The following is a 22053-nucleotide window of genomic DNA, read 5'->3' as shown; positions in this document are numbered from 1 at the left end:
TCTCTTGGTATCTAGAGAGGCCAAACCAAAAAGGAATTAGCTGAGCTGATGCGAGTACTAATGGAGAAAAAGATCTGAATCCACATCTATCTGATGGCTTCCCTTGTCTCAGAACTCATGACCCATGGAATCTGTGCATGGTCAAAAAGGTGCCCATTAGAAAGACATTCTGCCGATGAGCATCACCCGCCTACACTACACAGCAGCTAACCTCCAGTAAACAAGTGCTGCCACCGGGCATCTAATCACAGTTTACATCTTCTGAAAAACCATCACCTGCTCCTTGGATCTTGTGACTTTTCTCTTTGTCTCATTTCCCTATGGACCACCCTGCCTTTTGCTCTTCTTCCATAGAACACCCACCTGCATTCTTCGGTCAATCCACACCAGTCCCTTCATCCATTAGGTCAGTAAACATCCATGAACTGCTACCACTAGATTCAGGATGAGTCTCACCAACCTTTCTCTTCCTTCACAACCCAGTCCAACCCAGTCCTAGCTATTTTCTTAAGAATGATTTCACTAGACATTTCATATGGAAATCTTTAATTAAGCAAAATACAAAATTATATTTTGTATGGTATATTTTACATTGTTTTTTTTTTTCCCAAGCTAAATATTCAGCATCTTAGGGCAATGTCTTCTTAGAAATTTGCCATGTGTGATAGCATCATACACAGAGAAGATTCTCAAGAAATGTCCACTGCCTGATTGGTCCATGCTGGGGATAACAACCATGCTTAAATATGTCCCTCGCGGAATGTGTGCTGAGGACCTTCTGGCTGCAGCTGTTGAGGAGTGTGGGTAAAGTCCCTGAGCCAGAGACTCCTCCTTCTGTAGGATGTTTCGGCTCAGTCCTGGGCATCATTCTGAAATCAGAAAAGGTTAATGAAGAATGGTTCTCTTTCTGGTTTGGCTTTCTGACTCTGTGATTACATCTTCCTTGTTTCTCTTGCTTGTGCTTTTTCACTAAAGCCCTTCTGCCCACTGCTTCCTACCCATCTAGCTTCATCTCAAAAATGTCGACACAGCTCAGGGTTTTTTTTTATTCACTGTTCAGAAGTCTGTAGTACGAAATTTATCTGTTTAATTTCATGGCCAGTTTATCATCTTAGATTTTGGAAAGGAATGAGGCATTAGTTGGACAAGTATATTTTATAATCAATGTTCAGTAGCCTGTATCTAACTGCTCTTCTGAAATCTTTAAAGCGCAATTTTGACTCTGTACTTGCAGTTCAGTTCTGTTAGGCAAATTTGTCAGTTACGTCTTATTGATCAAGTCAGAAGCGTATTTGTCCTCTGTAAAACTAGTCTGTTTTCAGAGATTGGAAGATTCTCTACTTAATGCTCATGTATCCATATTTTCAAGTGTTCCTACATCCAATACAAAGGATATTTAAGATAAACATGTTCTCTAAGACCTCCAGCTTAGTTTTAGATTGCATTGAAAAATCTGGTGTTAATCAGTGTCCACATCTCTGAAGGATTTTAAAAAGAAGGCTTTAGCCTGAGGACTGGCCATCAGTTATTGAGGGTTAGAAATTTTCAGGGTCTTATTTAGCTCTCTCCCTCTGGCCTTTGACAACATAGTTCTTAACATCCTGTTTGCATCATCTCTGTAGTCCTTGCCTCTATAACGCCTCTCTCTCTCTCTCTCTCTCTCTCTCTCTCTCTCTCTCTCTCTCTCTCTCTCTCTCTCTCTCTCTCTCTCTCTCTCTCTCTCTCTCAAAACCAAATTCTGAGTATAGTGACCCTCTGACTCTCTGTCCTATTGTTTCTGAAAGGAAGCCTTGTACATTCCACTCTTTGCTCACAGTGAACTTCTTAAGATGCTTTGTGCTAATGAATCCACATGATCATTATATTTCTCCACACCCGGGGTCACCAGCAACTCTCCTTGAAAGCCAGAAAAACTGGCTTCAAAGCATTTCTTTTGAAGTTTTGTGAAGCATTTAACTTTGTGATACATTTGAAACCCTTTCTTCTGATTTTCCTGTTGGGTATTTGGATGTTTTCTTTCACCTGCCCATCCGTCCTCCATCTACAATGCCTAGAGGGTAGCTCCAGGAGGTTTGGAGAGTCTCTGGTAGAAGTGGGGTATTGAAATTGACCACCATCACTGTGTTGGAGGCGAATTTAATTCTCTCTATTTTACCTGTAATGATGATTTATTAAAATACAAAAGTAGTGTATCTTGTTTCCCTTTATCTTCTAGCAACAATGAGTAATTTTGACTTTATTTTTTAACTTTCTTTTTTAATAACACTATATTACAATATAGAAACCCAACTAAACGTTTAACAAATGTATGGATAAAGTCAGACTTAGAAAAAGAAGCCCTGCTTTCTTAAAAGTATTTATAAGAAGGAAAATCTATCAAGTCCATATTATTATACTCACTAAGTACTCACTACATGGTAGAGATGTGTTGACTTATATTATTTTGAGTTGACCTTCAGAAAATGAGGGGCAGATTATTACCTACATTTTACAGGGTATAAAATTGATATTTAGAGTTAAGCATTTTGCCTGATATCATATAGCTGATAAATTACACAGCTGTGGTTTGTCTTTCAGATGATCTACAGCCCTTGTTCTGTCCACTAGAGCACATAGTTGAGAGTTAAAGTGTCCAGATGTCAGAGTAGCATGAGACTTGTTTGTCTTTGATGCCAGCATTAGTTTTTCATAGTAGTTATTAATAAGTCATTAGATCTAGAATATTTTTAATATATGATTGTAAGGACTAGAGGAGAAAACATTTGCTTTTCCAATATAAATATTTCTAGATACTTTGATTCCTGTTTAGGTAATTATTCTTTAGCACATTAATTATATGAAATACTAATTGTACATTATTTTGGTCATAGATGAAATTGGAAGGGAGTTTCTTTGGGATATTCTTGGTTTGGGTTGTTTATATAACTTAAGTCATAACACAAAACTTACTCCAATAGATTTCAATTTCTTTGTACTTATATATAGACACTTGTTCAGTAGCTCTTATGTATGGTATTTTTTCAATAATTCCTCTAAGGTCTTCGGAAATGATTTGATGTTTAAAGGGTTAAAAACATTTTTAATGTGCATTTGAGATTACTATAGGCTTCTAAAGTATATACTTGACCTACATTATAAAATGAACAAGTTATTCTAATTGGAAACTAAAGGTACCTATCTTAAACAATGGTTTTAATACCAATACCTGCAAATGTCATCCAGAACATCAATGTTTTCTTTCATGGAATACATTTAAGAGAAAGGACCAAGGACTAAAATAAAGTATCAGACTCAATAAAGTACTGGGGTACCTTTTTTACTCTTAAATCTTCTTAAGATTCCCTGGAAAACTAGAGGTGTTCATGCTTTCATGAAGAACATCCATTTAAAAATATGTGATTCCCATTGGTTCTCATTGTACACCATAGATTGTAAAGAGAACCGATCAGGTTAGTATACTCAAACACCTAGCACACCATGGCTGCAATATTGTATGAAGTATCTCAATGTGGAGTCTCATAGCTTAGAACAAAGGGCCTCTTTATTTCCATCAGTTCTGTTAAGAACAAAACATATCTTTAAATAAGCCATTTGAAGTTTGCGTTCAAAACGTGTGGTCCCTGTTAAATACAGTCACAGGCCATCCTTTTTCTCTATGTGTTTTGACAAACACAGTTTCTGTCACTTGGCTTTCTCTAAGAGGAACAGAATGTTCCACAATTATAGGAGCTCTGTCTCCTCAGAGAGCTTAAACAGAACTAGCTCATTCAGAGATAAATATAATTTGTTCTCACTCAGTAAGTCTGTCTTCTACATATAGTATGACCTGGGGTGTGAATCAGTGGTGAATGCATAGCATGTGGGAGGCCTGGGTTCAAGATCCACCACTGCTAATAAGTTAATAAGTAAACAAATACTAGAACCGACTTCAAAAGGACAAATAAATAGAAATAAAAGAGCTTTTTTTCTTCCTTATAAACACATGGAATAAACAACTTTAAAATATGATTACTTTCATTATATTACAATATACCTGATAGAATTAATATCTTTTCAATATTATTTTTTTAAAAAATCAACTCATTATTCATGATGGATGGCTTTCTCGTTTGTGTTTTGAACGCCATGCATTGAACACATGTTGAAGGTTATAACCACAGTTGGTAATAAAGAAGAATTAAGTATTTAATGAAACTTTAAAAGTATTTTCCCTGTAGGTACGATTAATGTACATTATTAAAAAGTACCTTCTTTCCTTTCAGATCCAAAACATTAACAGAAATAATGAGCAAGAAAATGACTATGAAGAGGATGTGGCCTCGTTTTCAACACAGTCTTCCTGTAAGTTTTCCTCCACTCCATGAATATATACATGTTTTATAATATGGTGTATGAAACCTAAAAACAAGGCTGAACAGAAAATGTGGGAAGGTATTTCATCAGTCAATGGATTTTTAAATAATATTATGGAAAAGATGTTTTACCTACATATGCTAATTTAAACACCATTCACAAGGTCAGGACTTAATAATCAAATATGAGTGTACGAGTTTTCTTACCCTGAAAAATTATGTGAGTCCATTTGATGTTCTTTTCTGAGTATTTGAAAACTATGTTCCCAGACTTATTTTTCAAAACATAATTACTTTCTTGGTGAAGGTGAGTTCTCTCAGCTGTGAAGTGGGAAGCTGAGGCAAGAACGTTTCTAAGATTTTCCACGCCACAGCACATATAATTTTATGTCTAAGATGAATTCAGTATCATACACATGCAGGCCAGGTCTCATTAGCATGCAGCGGCTTGCTTACCATCTTCACCGGTGTCTATGATGGGCATCTCACCCTTCAATCTGGAAAACCCTGATTTCTGCTGACTTCCCTCCCCAGCCAGTGAAAATGCCTTTTCCTTTTAAGTTAGTTCAAAATTATTGAAGTTACCCTTGTGTTTTGTTTCTGCCACTATACAGCCACCCCAACATAATACTACTGACTGCACCTTCAAAATATTGCCAGTCTTCAACCCACTGTCACTGCTCATTGTTAAGGATGAGCGTGCCTCTGCCCTGGGGTTTGCAGTTTCGGCTCCCTCCACATGCTCTTCCTCCCTGCGTCATACGTGCTCCCTCCCTTACTTCATGCACACACCATAAGCCCTGTTTTAACAATTTTTTTCATTTCCCTTTGGTTGTACCTTTCTCCACTGTGCTCAGTATCGTCCAGCATTACATTTCATTTATCTGGTTCTTCATCCATAGCCATTCACTTAAAATATTTGTTTGGGGAGATTAAGATTGTTTTGTTCATGGCCTAGAAGCAGTACATGATCAATGCTCAGCCATACACTACTGGCCACAAGCTTTTCAAGCGACAGGCTGATGGGCAAACTAGACAAAATTCAATGCAAAGCTTACCAAAGTATACTTTGATGAAATCCTTCAAACATTATCATAAAACACACATAAATACTACATATTAATGAGTTGGTTAAAGGGGCTATAGGTTATATATTTTATCATCTTAATAATCAAAGGTTAGGTTAAGTTCATTATTAATACTGACCGCACATGTATCATGATATCCCACCCTCTGAAGAACGGCCAATAACAAGAGAACATTATTGCAGTCTCTACTTGTAAAGAAAAATCTCATCTCTACAGCTGAAGCTGAGCTCTCTCTACAGCTAAAGCTGAGCTCTCTCGGCTGTGAAACCATGACTGGACTCAGCCATCTTTTTTCATGGGGTTGGCGGAGGTCAAGGCACCCCAGTCAGCATCACAATAATGACGGAGCATGCTGAACCCTCTGCCTACTAACCCTAACTTGCCAGGACTGGCTACATCTGCCAAGGCCCTGGAATGTCTGTTCCTTGTAGGTGTCAAGAAACGCTGATTCTAGAACTTAAGTGCTGGCATGCAGTTTCCTGTACTTGGCTGTAGTTCTGGGCCAGTGACTGATTTTCTTAGATGAAATGGCCAAGCATCTCCAGGTCCTTACGGCTGAGCAATAGCTCCCTTCCAGTCATTCCGTCATGCACTCCATGAGCATTTGCAGGGATCACTTTGGTCTCAAACTGAATGAGACCTCTGAAGAAAAATCACACACAAACAACACAGTATACACGTATACTCCCCCAAACACCTATATACACCACACACACACCACATATATAACACACCACACACTTACACTCCCCTATATACATATGCCACACATACATACAGTATATAACACACACACCACACCTATCACACATACACGTCATACACATAAAACACATCATACACATACACCCCCACACGCACCACCTATACACACATACATCACACACACAAATACCACATATACCACACATATACAACATGCCTCACACATACATCACACACACACACACACACACCAGGTACATAGCACACACATATACTCCCCCATACACATACCCCACATACACCCCACAACACACACACACACACACACACTCCACACATACACTACACACACATCACAGAAGTCTGCTTACTCTTCCCAGACTAGTATTTTTAGAATCTAAGTTTAGTTCCAGAAGTAAAAACCGAGCTTTCTGCTTCCTCGTGTGAAAGAAAAGGTTGTCCGGGGCGCCGCTGCTCACCTTCTTTTCCACAGCCCTCATTCCTCCCACACTGCTGGAAGTTTGCTACGGTGCGGCTTCATCTTTCCCAACAACAAAGAACAAATGCCTTCTTCCCCGACACTGTTTCATAGAATATTTAAAGCTGTATCTTAGTTTAACCAAATTTCAAAACAATTCTTTTTCATTGGAAATGACAAGACACATTCCAACGTCTCTTTGAAATATCAAAAAGATTATGTCCTTCATTTTCACTTTTAAAAAACATTGTATAAATTGTTTTATGGATGTGAAGTTAGTTATTGCAGCTTGATGTTGTGGTGATATTCCTGGGCGGTTAGAGTATTATCCTTAGACTAGAGGGACATTGACTCAATTATGTTGATATTGACTCAATTATCAAAAATTTCAGAACAGAATATACTTTATTATTAGATATGCTTTCTCCAGGAAAAAAAAAAGATGTTTCACCAAGAAACATTTTCAGAAATTAATGAAGTACCCATAATAATGTATGGTTGTTACTTATACAAACTATTTAAAATGCCTATTACCAGCACTAAGTAGTATTATAATATTTATTATTATATTGCTATTATATGTGTATTTACATGGAGATGCGAAGTAGAGGCACAGATTCTGTTTCAATAGTTTCTCTACAGTTAAACATCTCTGTGTCATGTACTCATGAAAGAAAATGAGCTGGGGCATTGAGGCTCATCGTGAAGCGGAGCTATGCACTGGGCATCTTTATACTATACAGCAGGTCACAAAAGTGTCAGCTGTGTTACAACTTCTGTGTCAATTTTCAAATTGCCTCCAGACAACGGGTCTAAGCGAAGTTTCTCAATCTTCATCTTTAATAGCTACGCTGTCCCCAGCATTTCATCACGAACTCGGCAAGACACATAGACAGAGCACGGATGGATCTGAGGAGCCTGAAAGGGCTGGGGACACAAAGGAGGAAGAACCAAGCACCGAGGCAAGACCCAGCCTGCCAGAGGTCGATAGTGTAAGCTCTGAGAACCAGTATGACGATTTGTATGTGTTCATCCCTGGAATTGACTCCGACAGCAACTCCCAAGAGCCTCTTCCGTACTGCAGACCGCCTCTGCCCCCACCCCGACCGGGGACTGCTGCCTCGCAACTGGAAAGACCTCATTTCACCTCACAAGGTAAGTTCGTAGGTAGCAATGCAAAGAAGCAATTTGTTCCAAGGCTTCTGCACAACAGATGGTACAACGTGGACTCTGTGGAGACACGATCTGATTCCAAAACCAAGGGTGACGCTCGGATCCTTAACAGCTGAAGCTAAGGGGAAAAAAAGAGATAATCCCTTTACCCCCTCTTCCCCAAATAAAATGCCCTTGCAACGCTTCAGGAATGTGAATATGGTAACTAATGGTACTAAAATAAGCATAATAGTTTGGAAAAAAGCTGTCATGATGCACGTAAAAGGAACGTGGTACATTCTGTGGAAGAGTTCAGTGTTCTAGCCAGAAGGAAGGCTGTTACGGGTATTTTAGACACGAGCATGGGCGCTTCACTCACCTGGTGGCTGGGTTTCCTGGCCGCTAGATCTCCGAGGATTTCTCCTTGGAGATCTCCATAGCCTAAAAACTCTCAGCTCCAAGGTCATTCAAGGTCATCACCCACTTCATTCATCTATTTCGGGCTTAACCTCTCAAGTTATACACTGTTCTCACAAAGAAAATTTCATAAGACTAAAATACCACTGCTTTTATTATATGCTATAAATAACATATTTTAGTGCTCAGATCCAAGAAGGTTATCAAATGTATGAGCACTGCTTGAAAGCGTGGAGAGATGGTTTGGCAGTTAAAGAGCACTCGCTGCCCTTGAAGAGGACCCAGGTTCAATTCCCAGAACCTACATGATGGCTCACAACTGTCTGTAACTATTCCAAGGGGTCTGTCCCCCTCTTCTGGCCTTTTTGGGCACTACATACACTAAGTACACATGCAGACATGCAGACAAATACACATACACATAAAAAATATATATAAGTGAATTTTGAAACCATAAAGTTTAGCATGACTGCCCTCCAAGAGCCTGTCTCTGGGAAGGCTCGTGTTTATCAGTATAAGCTGTGCTCAAGTTCTACACTCCATTAGAAAAGCAAACCTGGGAGATATTTCTCTGGCTTTTCTAACCTGCATTCTTTGCTCACCTTTTCTGGACCCCTTGGGAGGGTGGAGTTAGCACCTAAAAATTTGTGTCAGAAGAAAACAGGCTAGCAGTAGACTGGCCACAAAATTCTACTGCATTTTTCATATTTGAAAAATTTAAATAATAATGAAAATATTATCTTGGGTCAAGATATGATGTTGCGTCATAATCTTATAAGTCTTCATATACAATATGTTAGCTAAGAAACCTAATGCCACTATTTCATAAGTTTACCAGATACCTAGAGCCAAAATTATAATCTTGGCTAACATATCTCCTGAGAAGAACCACACGTAAGAGACAAAGACCTCCCCCCCAAAAAAAAACCACACTGCTTTAACTTTAAAAAAAAATCACATTTGTTTTCTTTAATATTTTTATATTTTGTATATAAACAATGCAATATACACATTATATATATATATATAATTATTTCCATCATATTCATTCCCCGCACATTCTTGTCTCCTCACTGGTCCCCTTTCTCTTGCCAATAGATCTCCTTTTACTTTCATATTCTTAAATTCATCTTTTCACCCATTGCAATGAAAAGTGCCTAGAAAAGAAAATGGCAAGTTTGTCAAGATATTTTTTATAAATTTTCAGGTTTTTTATTTTTTATAATCTATTGACTTTTTACTTAATGTGTATGAATGTTTGGTTGGCCTAAACAAATGTATTTGTGCTATGGCATGCCTGTTGGATGCCATGGGATGAGGGTTAAAGATGGCTGTGAGCCAGTATTTGGGTCCTGGTGATCAAACCCAGGTCCTCTGCAAGAGCAACAAGTACCCTTGGCCACTGAGCCGATTTGTAAGAAAACAGGCGTCAAATTCTACGAGTGAGACTTGCAGACGTATTCATTGCGTAGAGTCCTGATTTACATCACTAGGAAGCATCTTCTCACCCTCCCAACAGTCACAAGACTGAACTATCATCGTGACCCTTCTGCCACTCAGACACAAGACCGGAGAGCCTAGAATTAGAGTATGCTGCATCCTTCCAGGGTTCTTCTCTTTTCTATGCACATGTGCCCCAATATTTCATCAGTTGGAGTGATGCACTCACAGGAGTTAAGTGAATCAATTGTTAAGCATACAAGCTGGGGTGAGAAAACTAAGACCCCACTCCTTGAAGCCAAGCACAGTCTGATGCTTTAGAGGATAAGCGATATGGATGATTTCTAGTGCGAAGTCCAGCTTCAGAGAGAGTTGGAAAAAGAGGTGGGTGGGGAACAGCTCAGGAAATGGGTTCACAAAAGTGAGACAGTTGGCACATTTTTACTGAAAATGAAGTTCTGAGAAAGTCTTTCCCACACGCTTAATCGGGTTTCACCCAGAGGCTGTCGGGGAAACTGAAGTCATGAAGTAGAAATCGCAAAACCATGTTACTCGTGCAGAAAGAGGAGATTTTCAGTGATTTCAAAGCTGGTGCCAGACATATAGGAAATGAACAGTTCTTGGGTTAAATGAATCAGAAGAATATAGTTTGAGATGCTTTGGAAGAATGTCAGGGCCACCCCTCTCAGAACTACCAAAAGCAATTACTGAATATTTTTATAAAAAAAAAATACTTTTTCATGTAGTTCTATCAGCTGTATTTCCTGAGTGTCTTAAGTTTCTCCACTAAAATCCCAACGCAATAATTATTATAAGATGCAAACTATCCAACGGAAGCAAATTGACAATGAAAGAGTAAACAGTAATATATACAATCAAAGACCTTCTCATCGGCCTAGTAGGGAGCCACAGGTTATTTTAAACTTATTAATCAGAGCGTTTCATATGCTTGTCGGCTTAACAACTGCCATGAAGATGTCTTAGCACATTCTTACAAAGCAGGGAATTATTTTTCTGACTACGGGATCCCTAAAAGATTCTGTAGTTGTGACTGAATTCTGATCACACAACTTATCCTGAAGTTAGTGATTGTCCACACTATTACACCAAGACCTCCACTTTGGTATCATGTTTAAGTGAGGTTCGTATTTACCTGTGATAACCACGACCTGCACCTTTGAAAAAGTCAGTTTACCACAGTAGAGAAACACTTGCTAGGACAGACAGTGGGAGTATGTATGACTGGTCCCTCATGTTATTTTCTGAGAACTCAAATTTTTGGTGAAATATTCAGTACAAGCAATGGAAAGGGAAGATGTCTTACTGGGGAAGAACATGTCCTAGTTTTATGCCTAAAAACACCTTTTTTGTAGCTTGAAATATAGATTTTCAATTTTCTGATATCAATCAAATATGTACATAAAGTTTGAGAAATCATGATTTTTTGAAAACATATATTAAAGTCTTTGCTTTGCAGAACTATCAACTCCAAGTTGTGCAAGTGGATCAAATGACTAACTCTTTTCAAATTTTGATGGTAATAATAGGCATTTTACCAGAGACAGGCCTTGTTTTCATATTGTTTCAATGACATTTGAGTAAATTGATTTGAGAAACAGGAAATAAAAAAACAAGACTATTGCATAAAATATAAGACCAACTCTAAATCTTTCCTAAGCAGGAAAAATGGTAGAAAACCAAATGGAGAGAAGTCAGAACTGGTGTGACCTCAGTGTAAGAAAAGAGGCAAGAGAAGAGCCCAGCAGAGAAGAAAAGAAAGAGGATGAAGCACAGAACGAAGAGGAGGAGGAAAACCCATATACATTTGCTGAGACGGATGACAATGAGTATGATCTGATACTGGCCAGCAAGAGTGTAAAGAAAAGAACTGGAAACCGGTCTTTCATTGTAAACAGGCCTCCTGCTCCTACCCCGCGGCCCACTCACGTCCCTTTCAAAGAAGAAACAACACCTTACATAGCTCAAGGTAATGGTTTGGTGTCTCAAGATTTTTTTTCAGCTTTCAAATTTTGTGTGCATGGATGTTGTTTTACCTGTATGCATGTCTATGTACAGTGTGTACACCTGGTACCCAGAGGCCAGAAAAGGGCATTGGATGTCCTGGAAATAGGATTACGGAGAATTATAAGCTACTGTTTTTGTGCTGGTACTTGATCCTGGGTTCTTTGAAAGAGCCACCAGTAATTTTGACCATGTTTCCAGCCTCTATTTCTTGAATGTTTTCTATTCCATAGCTTATGAGAGAAATTGGGTTGGGGGAATGAGGTAGAAAGTAGGTGAATTAGTGCTTTAAAATCCCAAAGGCTGTAAACATCTTTTCAAGTCATGGATGAGTTACACTGGCCCAATTTTTATTATGGCATTTTATTCTGAGAATTTCATACGTGTATACAAAATTGCATTTACCCCCACTGCTTCCAGATCCACCTCCCCCATCCCAACTTTCAAACTATTTTTCTTAATAATAATCTACATTGTCCAATTTAGGCTGCCTACATATCCAAGTGGGTGGAACCAACAACTGGAAGATACCAAGTGCCATACACTTATAGAAATCTGAGTCTCCCACTCCTAAAAGCCGTTGACTTCCAGTGGTTCCTTAATTAGATGTGGGGTCTTCTGAGTCCTTTTTCCTTCCATGCTAGCATTTTGACTGGTGAGATGTTGTACAGGTCTTGCTCATGGATGCAGCAGTCTTGTCCTGCCCAAAAGATCCTGTTTTTCCCCCAGTTTTCTTGCTCTTACAATCTTTCTCTTTCTTCTCCACGATAGTCCCTGAACCTTGGAGATACAGAGGTGACATACCTCTCCCTTTTGTGACTGAGCAGTCCCCTGTCATTTAGTCTCTGCCTGTTGACCAGTTGTGAGTTTCTGTGTTAGCCATGCCATTCGTTACACATAGAAATGCCTCTGATAAGGAATGAGAGCTAATCTGTGAACTGAGATCATATAATCTCATTGAGATCATAGAGGGCAGCTTGATATTATGTGCACTTAGCAAAATAATAATAAAAGTAGGTTCACACATAGGGCCTGTAATATCCCTAGACATGGGTTCCTGGGCAGATTTAAAGTTACAAGGTAAACATTTCCTCCTTCTTACCTAGTTCTACAAAAGTCAATTAGAGTGGGGAAAAAGAGTAGGAAATGTGGGTCATCTATTCAGAATGAGCAGTTGGTGGCTGAAGGTATAGCTTATTATGCAAGCACGAGGGCCCAAGTTCAAATCCCCAGGAAGAAGTCAGGCATTGGTATACATGCCCAGAACCCCAAGATTAGGAGGTTTTTACCACATCGTTCCTCCCACTCAAGCAATTTTCCAGAAGGTTGTCCATCCCACTATCCATTCATCAGGAGAACATCAATTTACACCATTCTTGACAGCTGCCAGACAGTGGCAGAAGGCTGTTAGCACACCTATAGTGTAACATAGCCAAAGAGTAAGCTGTAAGATACAGAACTGAAGAAAACAGAGTAAAGAATCCAAGTATATCATTTCAGAGAATAAACAGAAAATCCAGAGGGATGGAAGAAGCCGTGTTGACATTGCAGAAGTACCTTTTTGAGAATCTGACAAAGACTGACTTTGATATATGAATTCTAATGCTTCACCTGCCACCTGGGATATCAATAGGAGGGGTAACAGAACAATGGGGCCTCACAGGCTGCTGGTCCTGCTTCCTAGCTTCATCACTGGCACAGTGCATCGGAACTCTCTTAGCGTCAGCTCCCTTATCTGAAGTTAGACTGGCCATGTGAACCGCGCAGGACTGCCACGTGAATAAGAGCTCAAAGGAATTCCCTGCTATTGATATCCTGGGTGGCAGCCAAAGCTAAGGTACCTCAGCGGATCACAGATTCTCCTTTGTGTCAGATGCTGTACTTTCTTCTTATCTATTTTCCTTGACTTCTGACTATAACAGAACCAAAGAAAAATATGGAACCCTTCTCTGCATTAGAATTAGTATATCAAAGTCATTTTTTGCCAGATACTTGGATTCTTTACTCTGTTTTAAAACAAATCAAGGAAAGAATATGGTAGTTAGTATGGCATAGACAGACTGGTAATAGAATTCCATCTTAGATCGTGCACAGATGTGAACTCCTATTAGGGAAAGGTTTTAGCATCAGTGAATCATTTTTTATTTTCCTCTCATAGAATTAATGGAACAAAGACAGGATCAAGTCCATGTGGCTGATCTGGGACAGAATACAATTCCCCTTTCAATTTGCAATTGCTCCTGGGGTATCCTTGGCATTTTGCAGTGACACAACATTGCATTTATGACCTTCTTGAGGGCGTCTCAGCTAACAAGACCCTAAAATGTCAAGTACAACTCTGCTGCTCTCCTAAAATTTCCACTTGCAGTTCGCTTGTTCCTGAAACTGATTACATACAATGAATTGGGGGTAGGGAGAGTACTTGGTGAAAACTCTTGGGAAAATTAATTCCCACGGTTGTACATGTGACAGAGTAGAAGACCTTCTGCCTTCCTTGGTAAAGAAATAAATTCAAGTGGGTTAAAGTAGCTCTTATGGTCAGAGCCTTGCAGCCCATTCTCTGCCTAGGTGACCTTATCCAAAGCATTCAGTTTCAGGGCACCATATGCATGTCATGGGTGCTCTCAGAACAGAGTGGCATAGTCATCCTTCTATTTATAAGCCTAGGGTCCTTGTCTTTCTGGGCGAAGTACTTTCTGTGAAAGGGTGCTGGTCTACAAAAGAGCCATCATTATGACTGAGTATTGCTGTTCAGTGAACACAAGCAATGCTGTGTAACCCGTGTTTAATGAATTGTTTCTCTTGTCCTGAGAGCAGAACACCACAGTCCACAGTCTCCTGGCTCGTTCACAGCGACACCGAGTGAAACCAGGGAGGACTTTCCAGGCCATCTCTTAGCACAGGGATATGAAGAAAAAAAAACGTATTGCCCTCATCTTCCAAGGGTTCAACTCCTTGGTCATATAAAGGGGGCAAAAATCACATTGGTGTGAACGGACATTACACATTTGCATTTGTGCGCAAAATGAAAGAAAGCATCCTCACGCCATTGGTTTTTTTTGCCCATCGTTCCACAACTTCGTGTTTTTTTCCTTAAGATGTTGCTAAACTCTGTTGAACGTGTCTGTGGTAAGAAGGTTAACTGACCTGTGGTAGTAATTCTTAATGACTCCCAGACGTTACTTAGCAATGTCTAGAGAGATTTTGATTTTCACAAGTAGGATAGTGCTAGAGGTACCGAGGAGGTAGAGCTCAGAGATACCTGATGACCATCCCACAATTTAACAATCAGTCTTCTACAACTACAGTCTAAGCCTTTGCAGTATAGAATGTCGATAGTTTCGAGGTTGGCAAACTCAGATCCACATGCTTGCCATTTTTAAGCCAGAGGAAACATTTGAAATCTTTAGGTAATGGTCATTTAACAGCTGCCCACAAAGACACCCCCTCTTCATGCACACACACACACACACACACAGAGAGAGAGAGAGAGAGAGAGAGAGAGAGAGAGAGAGAGAGAGAGAGAGAGAGAGAGAGAGAGACACGTTACTAGAGAAGAATGAGAGACTCTAAGGAGCTGTCACATATGAAGCATCCCCCGTGAAAGAAATTTTTCAGTAATTCATGACCTCCCTGAAGAGAGACAGGACTGAACTCGATGTCACCATGCACTCAGTGCCCTGTAACTTGGTGAAAGCTGCACAACCTCAAATTCATCTTTTTAAATTTGTCTTTGTAACTTACTTATAATACCTGCTTTTCTGGGTTTCCATGAGAGTGGAATCTGCACAGGCTCTGTGGTTGACTTGGAGCAGTACCCAAAGAACGGTTCAGATGATGGTTGAAGTTATTCTACAGACACAAGGCAAAGCCACCTCTCTTTCCCTATCAGTGCCTGCTGTCTGCTTCTCCCCTTACCTAGTCTCATGCGTATATATTAGACTGCATGCTTTCCAACGATATTCATCTGCTACCAATGTTGAAAACAACTAGAACCAAGGGACACAGCCCTGACTTTGGAAGTTTCCAATACCCATAGGGTGAACTCTATAAGCATATGTAATATCTAATGGTTGTTCAAAGTTTGCATAACCAAATGGAATATAAAATTAGACTTTAGAAGGCCAGATCCTTTGAAATACAATGAAACAAAACCATGACTCCACTGGTCTCTAGTATGAAAGCATTTCCTGACACAGAGGGATGAAGAACAGAGAATTCCATTTGGACAATCACAGAAAATAAACCAAAAGGTAAACTTCTAATAGTTTTAAAGGCTTCCAATAGCTTCCATACCACCTATGCCATTTTTCTTTGAAATGAAAGAAAAAAATAATTAGGTTATCACTCACTTAATATCTATTCATAATATTTTCTAACTGACCAGAAAAATGTCAACATACTGCTGGGCAAGCAGCAGGTGTTCCATATGTGTTGACTCCCTGGTAACCGGAAGAGGAATGCCTACCCAGGGATGCATGGAGCCTTAGGTAATAAACTCATTGCGATGACCTCAAGCTGTCAGTTCCACAAAACAACCCATCCTCTTCCAGAACCTACCAGCTTTCTAGATAGGAAGCATTTTTAGAGTAGAAACATTCTTGTTTGTATAAACTAAAATAAATGTTCAAATAAAAAGTTTGTTTTCTATCTCCTCCCCAATTAAGTTGCTTAAAGGTGGAGGAAAATTTGATTGTGAGATTTTTCTGTGCAGAAAGAGGATTTTCATACTAATCTACCAATCAAGCTCAAATCTCTGTTACAAACAGAAAAGAAAATGGATTTTTTTTTTCTTAAAGGAGTTAAGCATCTACAAATACCATCCTTGTGTTTCAGTCTCTCCACCATTTACCTTCAGGTCATTCTTTGCTTTCTATCTATCTATCTATCTATCTATCTATCTATCTATCTATCTATCTATCTATCTCTGCCAATCTCCAAAGGAAGATGTACCACCATTCACGACCATGTGTACCTTTTCCTTGCACACCTGAGCATCGTTTCCATCTGCATGGGTCTGCATGCTCCTGCCAGGTGAAATAGCCATGGTCACATTCCTGTTCTGAAGGGCTGACCTGTGCTGATTAAGCGTCCCAGATAATGAGGTGGAACTAACATCAGCACGACTAAATGGCTTGAGCTATCAGAGTGTTTGCACTCTCTTGTAGAGGCTCTGTTTCTTTCCTAATCTTTAGATGAGTCTCTGGACCACCCAGGGTGTTACAGCAGCTTTTCTCACCCTCAGTTGACACCGACAGAAAAGGGTGGGCTGTTGGTCCTTTTTTATTTTCCCTCTTCTGCCTTTTCCTGAGTAGCCTTCACGTAGCACACAGTAGGGAAACTGCGGGGACTGAGTTTGAAATCTTGCCTTCCCCCTCCTCTCTCATCAGCATGTACTAACAGCATGTTTGACCTCTGTCTGAATGAGCACAGGGAAAAGCACGAAGGTTTGGGAACTCTGATATACCTGTGCACCCCCCAGGACCTTGTTTATACAGCTCTGGGCTGTGTGGCTGGCAGTCTAAGGACAGACTGTCTAGGAGCTCATCCCCTGCCCTGCAAGGTCAGGACGCAGTGCAGATGTGCAAGGCTTCCATCCCCCACCTGCAATGGGCACAGGGCATCATGGATTTATGACTTGTACTTACTTCTTCGTTGAATGACATAAGCTTAGCCACTTAGACCATAACGCTGAGGGAACTTCTTCCAGTTTTCCAGAAAGGGGCACTCCGGGTGAGTTCTTAAACTCTCAGGAGACTCTAAATGAGGCTGACACAAGGTTTGTTCCTGCTGAACAGCCTGGAAAGACAAATTGTGCAAGAGAACTTGTTCCATTTCACCCTTTCCTCCTCTGCTACTTCTGCTTTAACATTTTTGAATATTTAATACTATGCTAATTTTTTCATTCAATGTCATTTATATTCTGCAGAAACCTTTACAGAAGTCATTTTTACCAATATTCAAAATAAATGATGGTGTCATTTGGGACATATTTGTATTTTTTAGGATTATTTTAAACCTCAAAAACTTGTTTTTGTTTTATCCTCTATTGACTTTTTTGTTTAAAAGTAACGACAAGGTAAATACTGCATTCATCTTTTGTCTTTTAAATTCTAATTGTAGGTAGAAAGAGAAAAATAAGATTTCACTGTATAAAGGTTAGTCAAATTGGCATGTCATAATTGCATTGGGCAGGTACAATGTAGTTGAGACAGTGTTATTCAAGAATTCAAACACAGGGTTAAAATTGTGTGTGTGTGTGTATAAAACCAGTAAAGATATATATTTTTATATATTTATGTATATTACTGGTCTATAGTTTAACTTTCTGGTTTTTCTCTTAGTCTAAGCCTTCTGATCGCAAATAATAGGTCTTTCCTTGTGGCTATTCTATATATGAAAAATGCCTCTGAACTTTAAAAGCAATGAGAAGACTCTTTGCTAAGTCTGGATATTCATAAGCATGTAATGGCATCAGTAAGTGGAAGAGGGGGAAGCATTTCATAAGTATGTAAAGGCATCAGTCAGTGGGGGGGGGAAGCATGGGAGCAGCAGCAGGTGAGCTAAGGAACTCTAAGGCAGATGAGATATTAAGGGGACCTTAGTCCTGTAACCTATGCCTACCCTCCACCTACAGCCCCGTTATCTGCACATCCTCAGTCCACCACCCATCCATCCCAGTGGAGCCTCTGCTCTAGGCTCACCCTGATGCAGACCTAGAGAAATCACACTAATGCAGAATGACTGTAGGACAGCATTGACTCCGTGTGACATAGGCCAGATGTGCTGCCAGCAGAAGGATTCCCATAACATATCCAGGGTCAATCCGATTGGTATCAAATTCATACCAAGAAAGCTGAAAAGAGAAGTCTGCTTTCAAATGCTCCGCAGTTCCAAACCTCAGCCAGATCCATGAAACTCACAGGTACTATGCTGCTTAGTTGGAGAGATTCTTGCTGCATTTGCTGTTGGGTTCAAGTCATTTCCCATATTAATGATACTGGCTACCATTTTTCAGCCATAGACACTCTCCGCTACATCTTAACAACATTAGTGAAAACACCGGCTGCCTGTTACTGTATTTAATCGAAACTGAAGAACTAGCTGATGAAAACACCAAGTATGGCTTGGAAAAATAATCTAACATCCTCAAGTATGTAGTCACCTGCCATATATGCCTCAGAGTACTTCATTTGGGAAAAAATGCCACAAACCCAGAACGTACAAAAAAAAAAAAAAACTGATTCTCAACCCGAGATGTTACTTTATATGTATAATTTTTCTCAAATGCATCATATTGGAAAGTATATTCTCTTCTCCAGAGGACATGGAGAGGAATAATCTTTTAACTTTATCTAAAAATTTGTTTAATAAATGTTGATTTGATTTGGAACATTTGTTTTAAAAATATGTGTTCTTAAACTGGGCAGTGGTGGTGCACCGCCTTTAATCCCAGCACTCAGGAGGCAGAGGCAGGCGGATCTCTGGGAGTTCAAGGCCAGCCTGGTCTACAAGAGCTAGTTCCAGGATGGCTAGCTAGGGCTGTGACACAGAAAAACCCTGTCTCAATGTGTGTGTGTGTGTGTGTGTGTATGTGTGTGTGTGTGTGTGTCTGTCTGTTCCTGGTTATTTCCATATATGACTTTGATAGTAATGTGCTTTAACTAACAAGTAGAGCCACGGCAGAACTCCATGGCAATCAGAGAGGTGTCTCCCCAGGTCACAGTGGGTGATTGCCCTGCAGTTGTCTCCTTGTCCCCGTGTGCCTCAGTTCCATTTTATAGGAAGATCTTGCTGAGATACCAGAAGAACAAGAGGGCAGCCATGCTCCTGGAACTCCTCCCAGCCTCCCTCTCTAACTTTAAAAGGGAATAGTTATTAAGTGGGAGACGAGGCATCACCGTAAGGGGAAGCAACAAACTGAAGGCCAAGGCTTAAGGGTCTAAATCATCTCTCAGCTAACAACTCGGGGATCTTTTCAAACTTCACTTAGCCCTTTTACAAGCTGCTTACTTCCTCATCTATAAACATAGGAGGCTGGACTAAATCTCCCAGGCCTCTTCGAGTTCCCAAACCCCATAATTCAGAGTGCCCATAAAAAAATAAATGTAACTCCGGATGCTCATTTTCCAAAAGTGGAACAGTAAAAGATCTGGTCTATTTCATTAGCAAATACCAGAAAGTACCCAGAACTTTGTGGGTGCTTAATAAATATAAAATGCTGATTTTACCTTTCATCTGCAAAATAGGGTGAGTAATGCTGACTTAATTCCCAGAATTTCATGTGAGAAATAATAAATGAGAACAAAGCACTTTTCAGATAATGAAGTAATTCAAACAAGCTGCTTTAATAGGTCTGAGGTCTGGGTGGATGGCGCAAGAGTAAAGCGCCTGTTTTATTATTACATCTGTGGAGCACAGCAGGGTTTGCTCCACTTGAAGAAGAAACAATAATTGGCCTTGCTTATCGCCCACGTGCCAGTTTGGGTAGTTTCTATGCAAATGGATCCTTTATGTGAATTTAGCATTTATCGCTTGTAACCAAATCAAGGTTTTATCTCCACCTGATGTCAAAAGGGACTTGGCCGGAGTTAAGCAGTGTAGGGAAGCATTCCATCAGTACCACAGGGCTCTGTCTGAAGAAAAAGCTTCCCAAAATTACTGATTAACTGTACAAATGAGGAGATTACAATTTTAATAATCCTTATACTCAGAAATGAATACAATTCAGATATTGTTACTAAGGAAAATGATACATTGCATTCTGCTTTCATGGTGTATTTCATATTCCTAAAGCCTTTGTCTAATAAATTTTATGTATTTATTTTCATAGTGTTCCAACAAAAGGCAGCCAGAAGACAATCTGATGATGATAAGTTCTACAGTCTCCCCAAGAAGCCAGGTATTGTTGTTAAATTCAATCTATTTAATAATCTAAATAAGATTTGAAGGAATGTTGGGAATATGCATAAAGTCTCATAGGTCAAATATAAACAACTGAGTTTGATTGATTTTGCTTTGAAGTTTGTATCTTATTGCAAGACAGCTCAGCCATAATGAAATCAATGCAATGTAATCAATTTAATTAGCAAAAGCAGAAAATGCCCCTCGTCATATTGCCTGTGGCGATGCTATCAGTGCACCAGGGAGGAGAAGTAAGACAGATTCCATAATGTGCATCAGATATGTGAAGTGGTGCCTCCAGTAGAATAGCTCAGGTATTTTTACCCAAGTAAAATTGGGTGAATGGGCTATGACGGCCAAGCAAAAATTAAACCATTTCCCCAATATAGTCTTGTCTTGAGCATTTGATTCAACACATTGTGAACAATAATTTATCATGCAGAGTAGAGCTACAGACTACTATAGTCACACACATTGTTCGAACAGGTGGAACATTTTTGCTTCCAGTATTCACTGGGTATTGGTCTTTCTCAAGGATAGATGCTAGCAGTCTATTGATTACAATTCTTTTTCATTAATCAAGAATGAATAAATGTTCAAATAATGAAAAACGACATAAGTCAGTTGACAACAAGACTTACGTAGCTGGCTTCGATAATCTATGAGCATATGCAGTTGTACCTTTGAAATAACTTCAGTCCCAAATTATGTCACTTTGAAACTGGTAACAGGTAATTATTGAGAAAGAGACATTGAAATAGAACCATAAAATCACTTCACAGCATCCCCCATAGGCTGCATCTTCTTTTGTGCCATTGGAGAGGCAAGGGTCAGGATGTACCAACTTTTAACACTCACTGAACAGTATTCAGCATAGAACCTCAGTGGACCTGCTCTTAAAATCCTGTGAGTGGTCCCATAATAGAGGTGTATTCTTAGATTAATGACTATCGCTCATCACTTCAAGTGGCATTTCTCATGGCAGCTAAGTTGTACTTAGATTGTTCTAACGATTAGGATGCATGGTACTTGAACCTAATACATGAGGAAGGTGACCTCTACTCTTCTATGAACTAGTTAGACATACTGCTTGTAAATTTATATGCAAAATACCACTCTTTTTAAAGGGCAATTCTCCATTTTTTTAAGCATGAGTTTGCTAATTTAGCCATGCCGTGGTTTAGATGTAAAGTCTTCCCCACAAGTTCCTGGGCTTCAACACTTGTCTTCAGCTGCTACATGGAGGCAACAGAGAGTGGGGCGTGGCTAGTGAAAAGAGATAGTATGGGAGGGCTTTGAGGTTCATAACCAGCCCAACCTTTGGCACGAACTCTCTCTACCTCTTGGTATTCTGAGATGTGGTGAACTATACTGCAAAGCCTTGTAATCACAAACTCATCTGCCTCAGCACCCATCCATGCTTTTCCCACCATGAGGAAACTATGAACAAACAATTTTAAACAAGAAAAATAATTAATAAAGAAAGTTGGTAGTG

The 22053-nt window shown here is 39.6% G+C and overlaps 1 protein-coding gene across 1 annotated transcript in view; it reads left to right on the top strand.

Moving 5' to 3' along the window:
• Bank1 (B cell scaffold protein with ankyrin repeats 1) overlaps positions 1–22053 on the top strand; it is a 224171-nt gene that overhangs the window by 175288 nt on the left and 26830 nt on the right. The window contains 4 exon segments of the mRNA XM_038311587.1: positions 4263–4341; positions 7470–7778; positions 11314–11619; positions 20488–20556. Coding sequence (XP_038167515.1) covers positions 4263–4341; positions 7470–7778; positions 11314–11619; positions 20488–20556 — 763 coding nt within the window.

The sequence above is a fragment of the Arvicola amphibius genome, chromosome 14, assembly GCF_903992535.2.
Source record: "Arvicola amphibius chromosome 14, mArvAmp1.2, whole genome shotgun sequence".
In the NCBI taxonomy this organism is placed as follows: Eukaryota; Metazoa; Chordata; class Mammalia; order Rodentia; family Cricetidae; genus Arvicola; species Arvicola amphibius.
The sequence above is the reverse complement of the archived record's forward strand: the minus strand, read 5'-3'. Positions and strand labels throughout refer to the sequence as shown.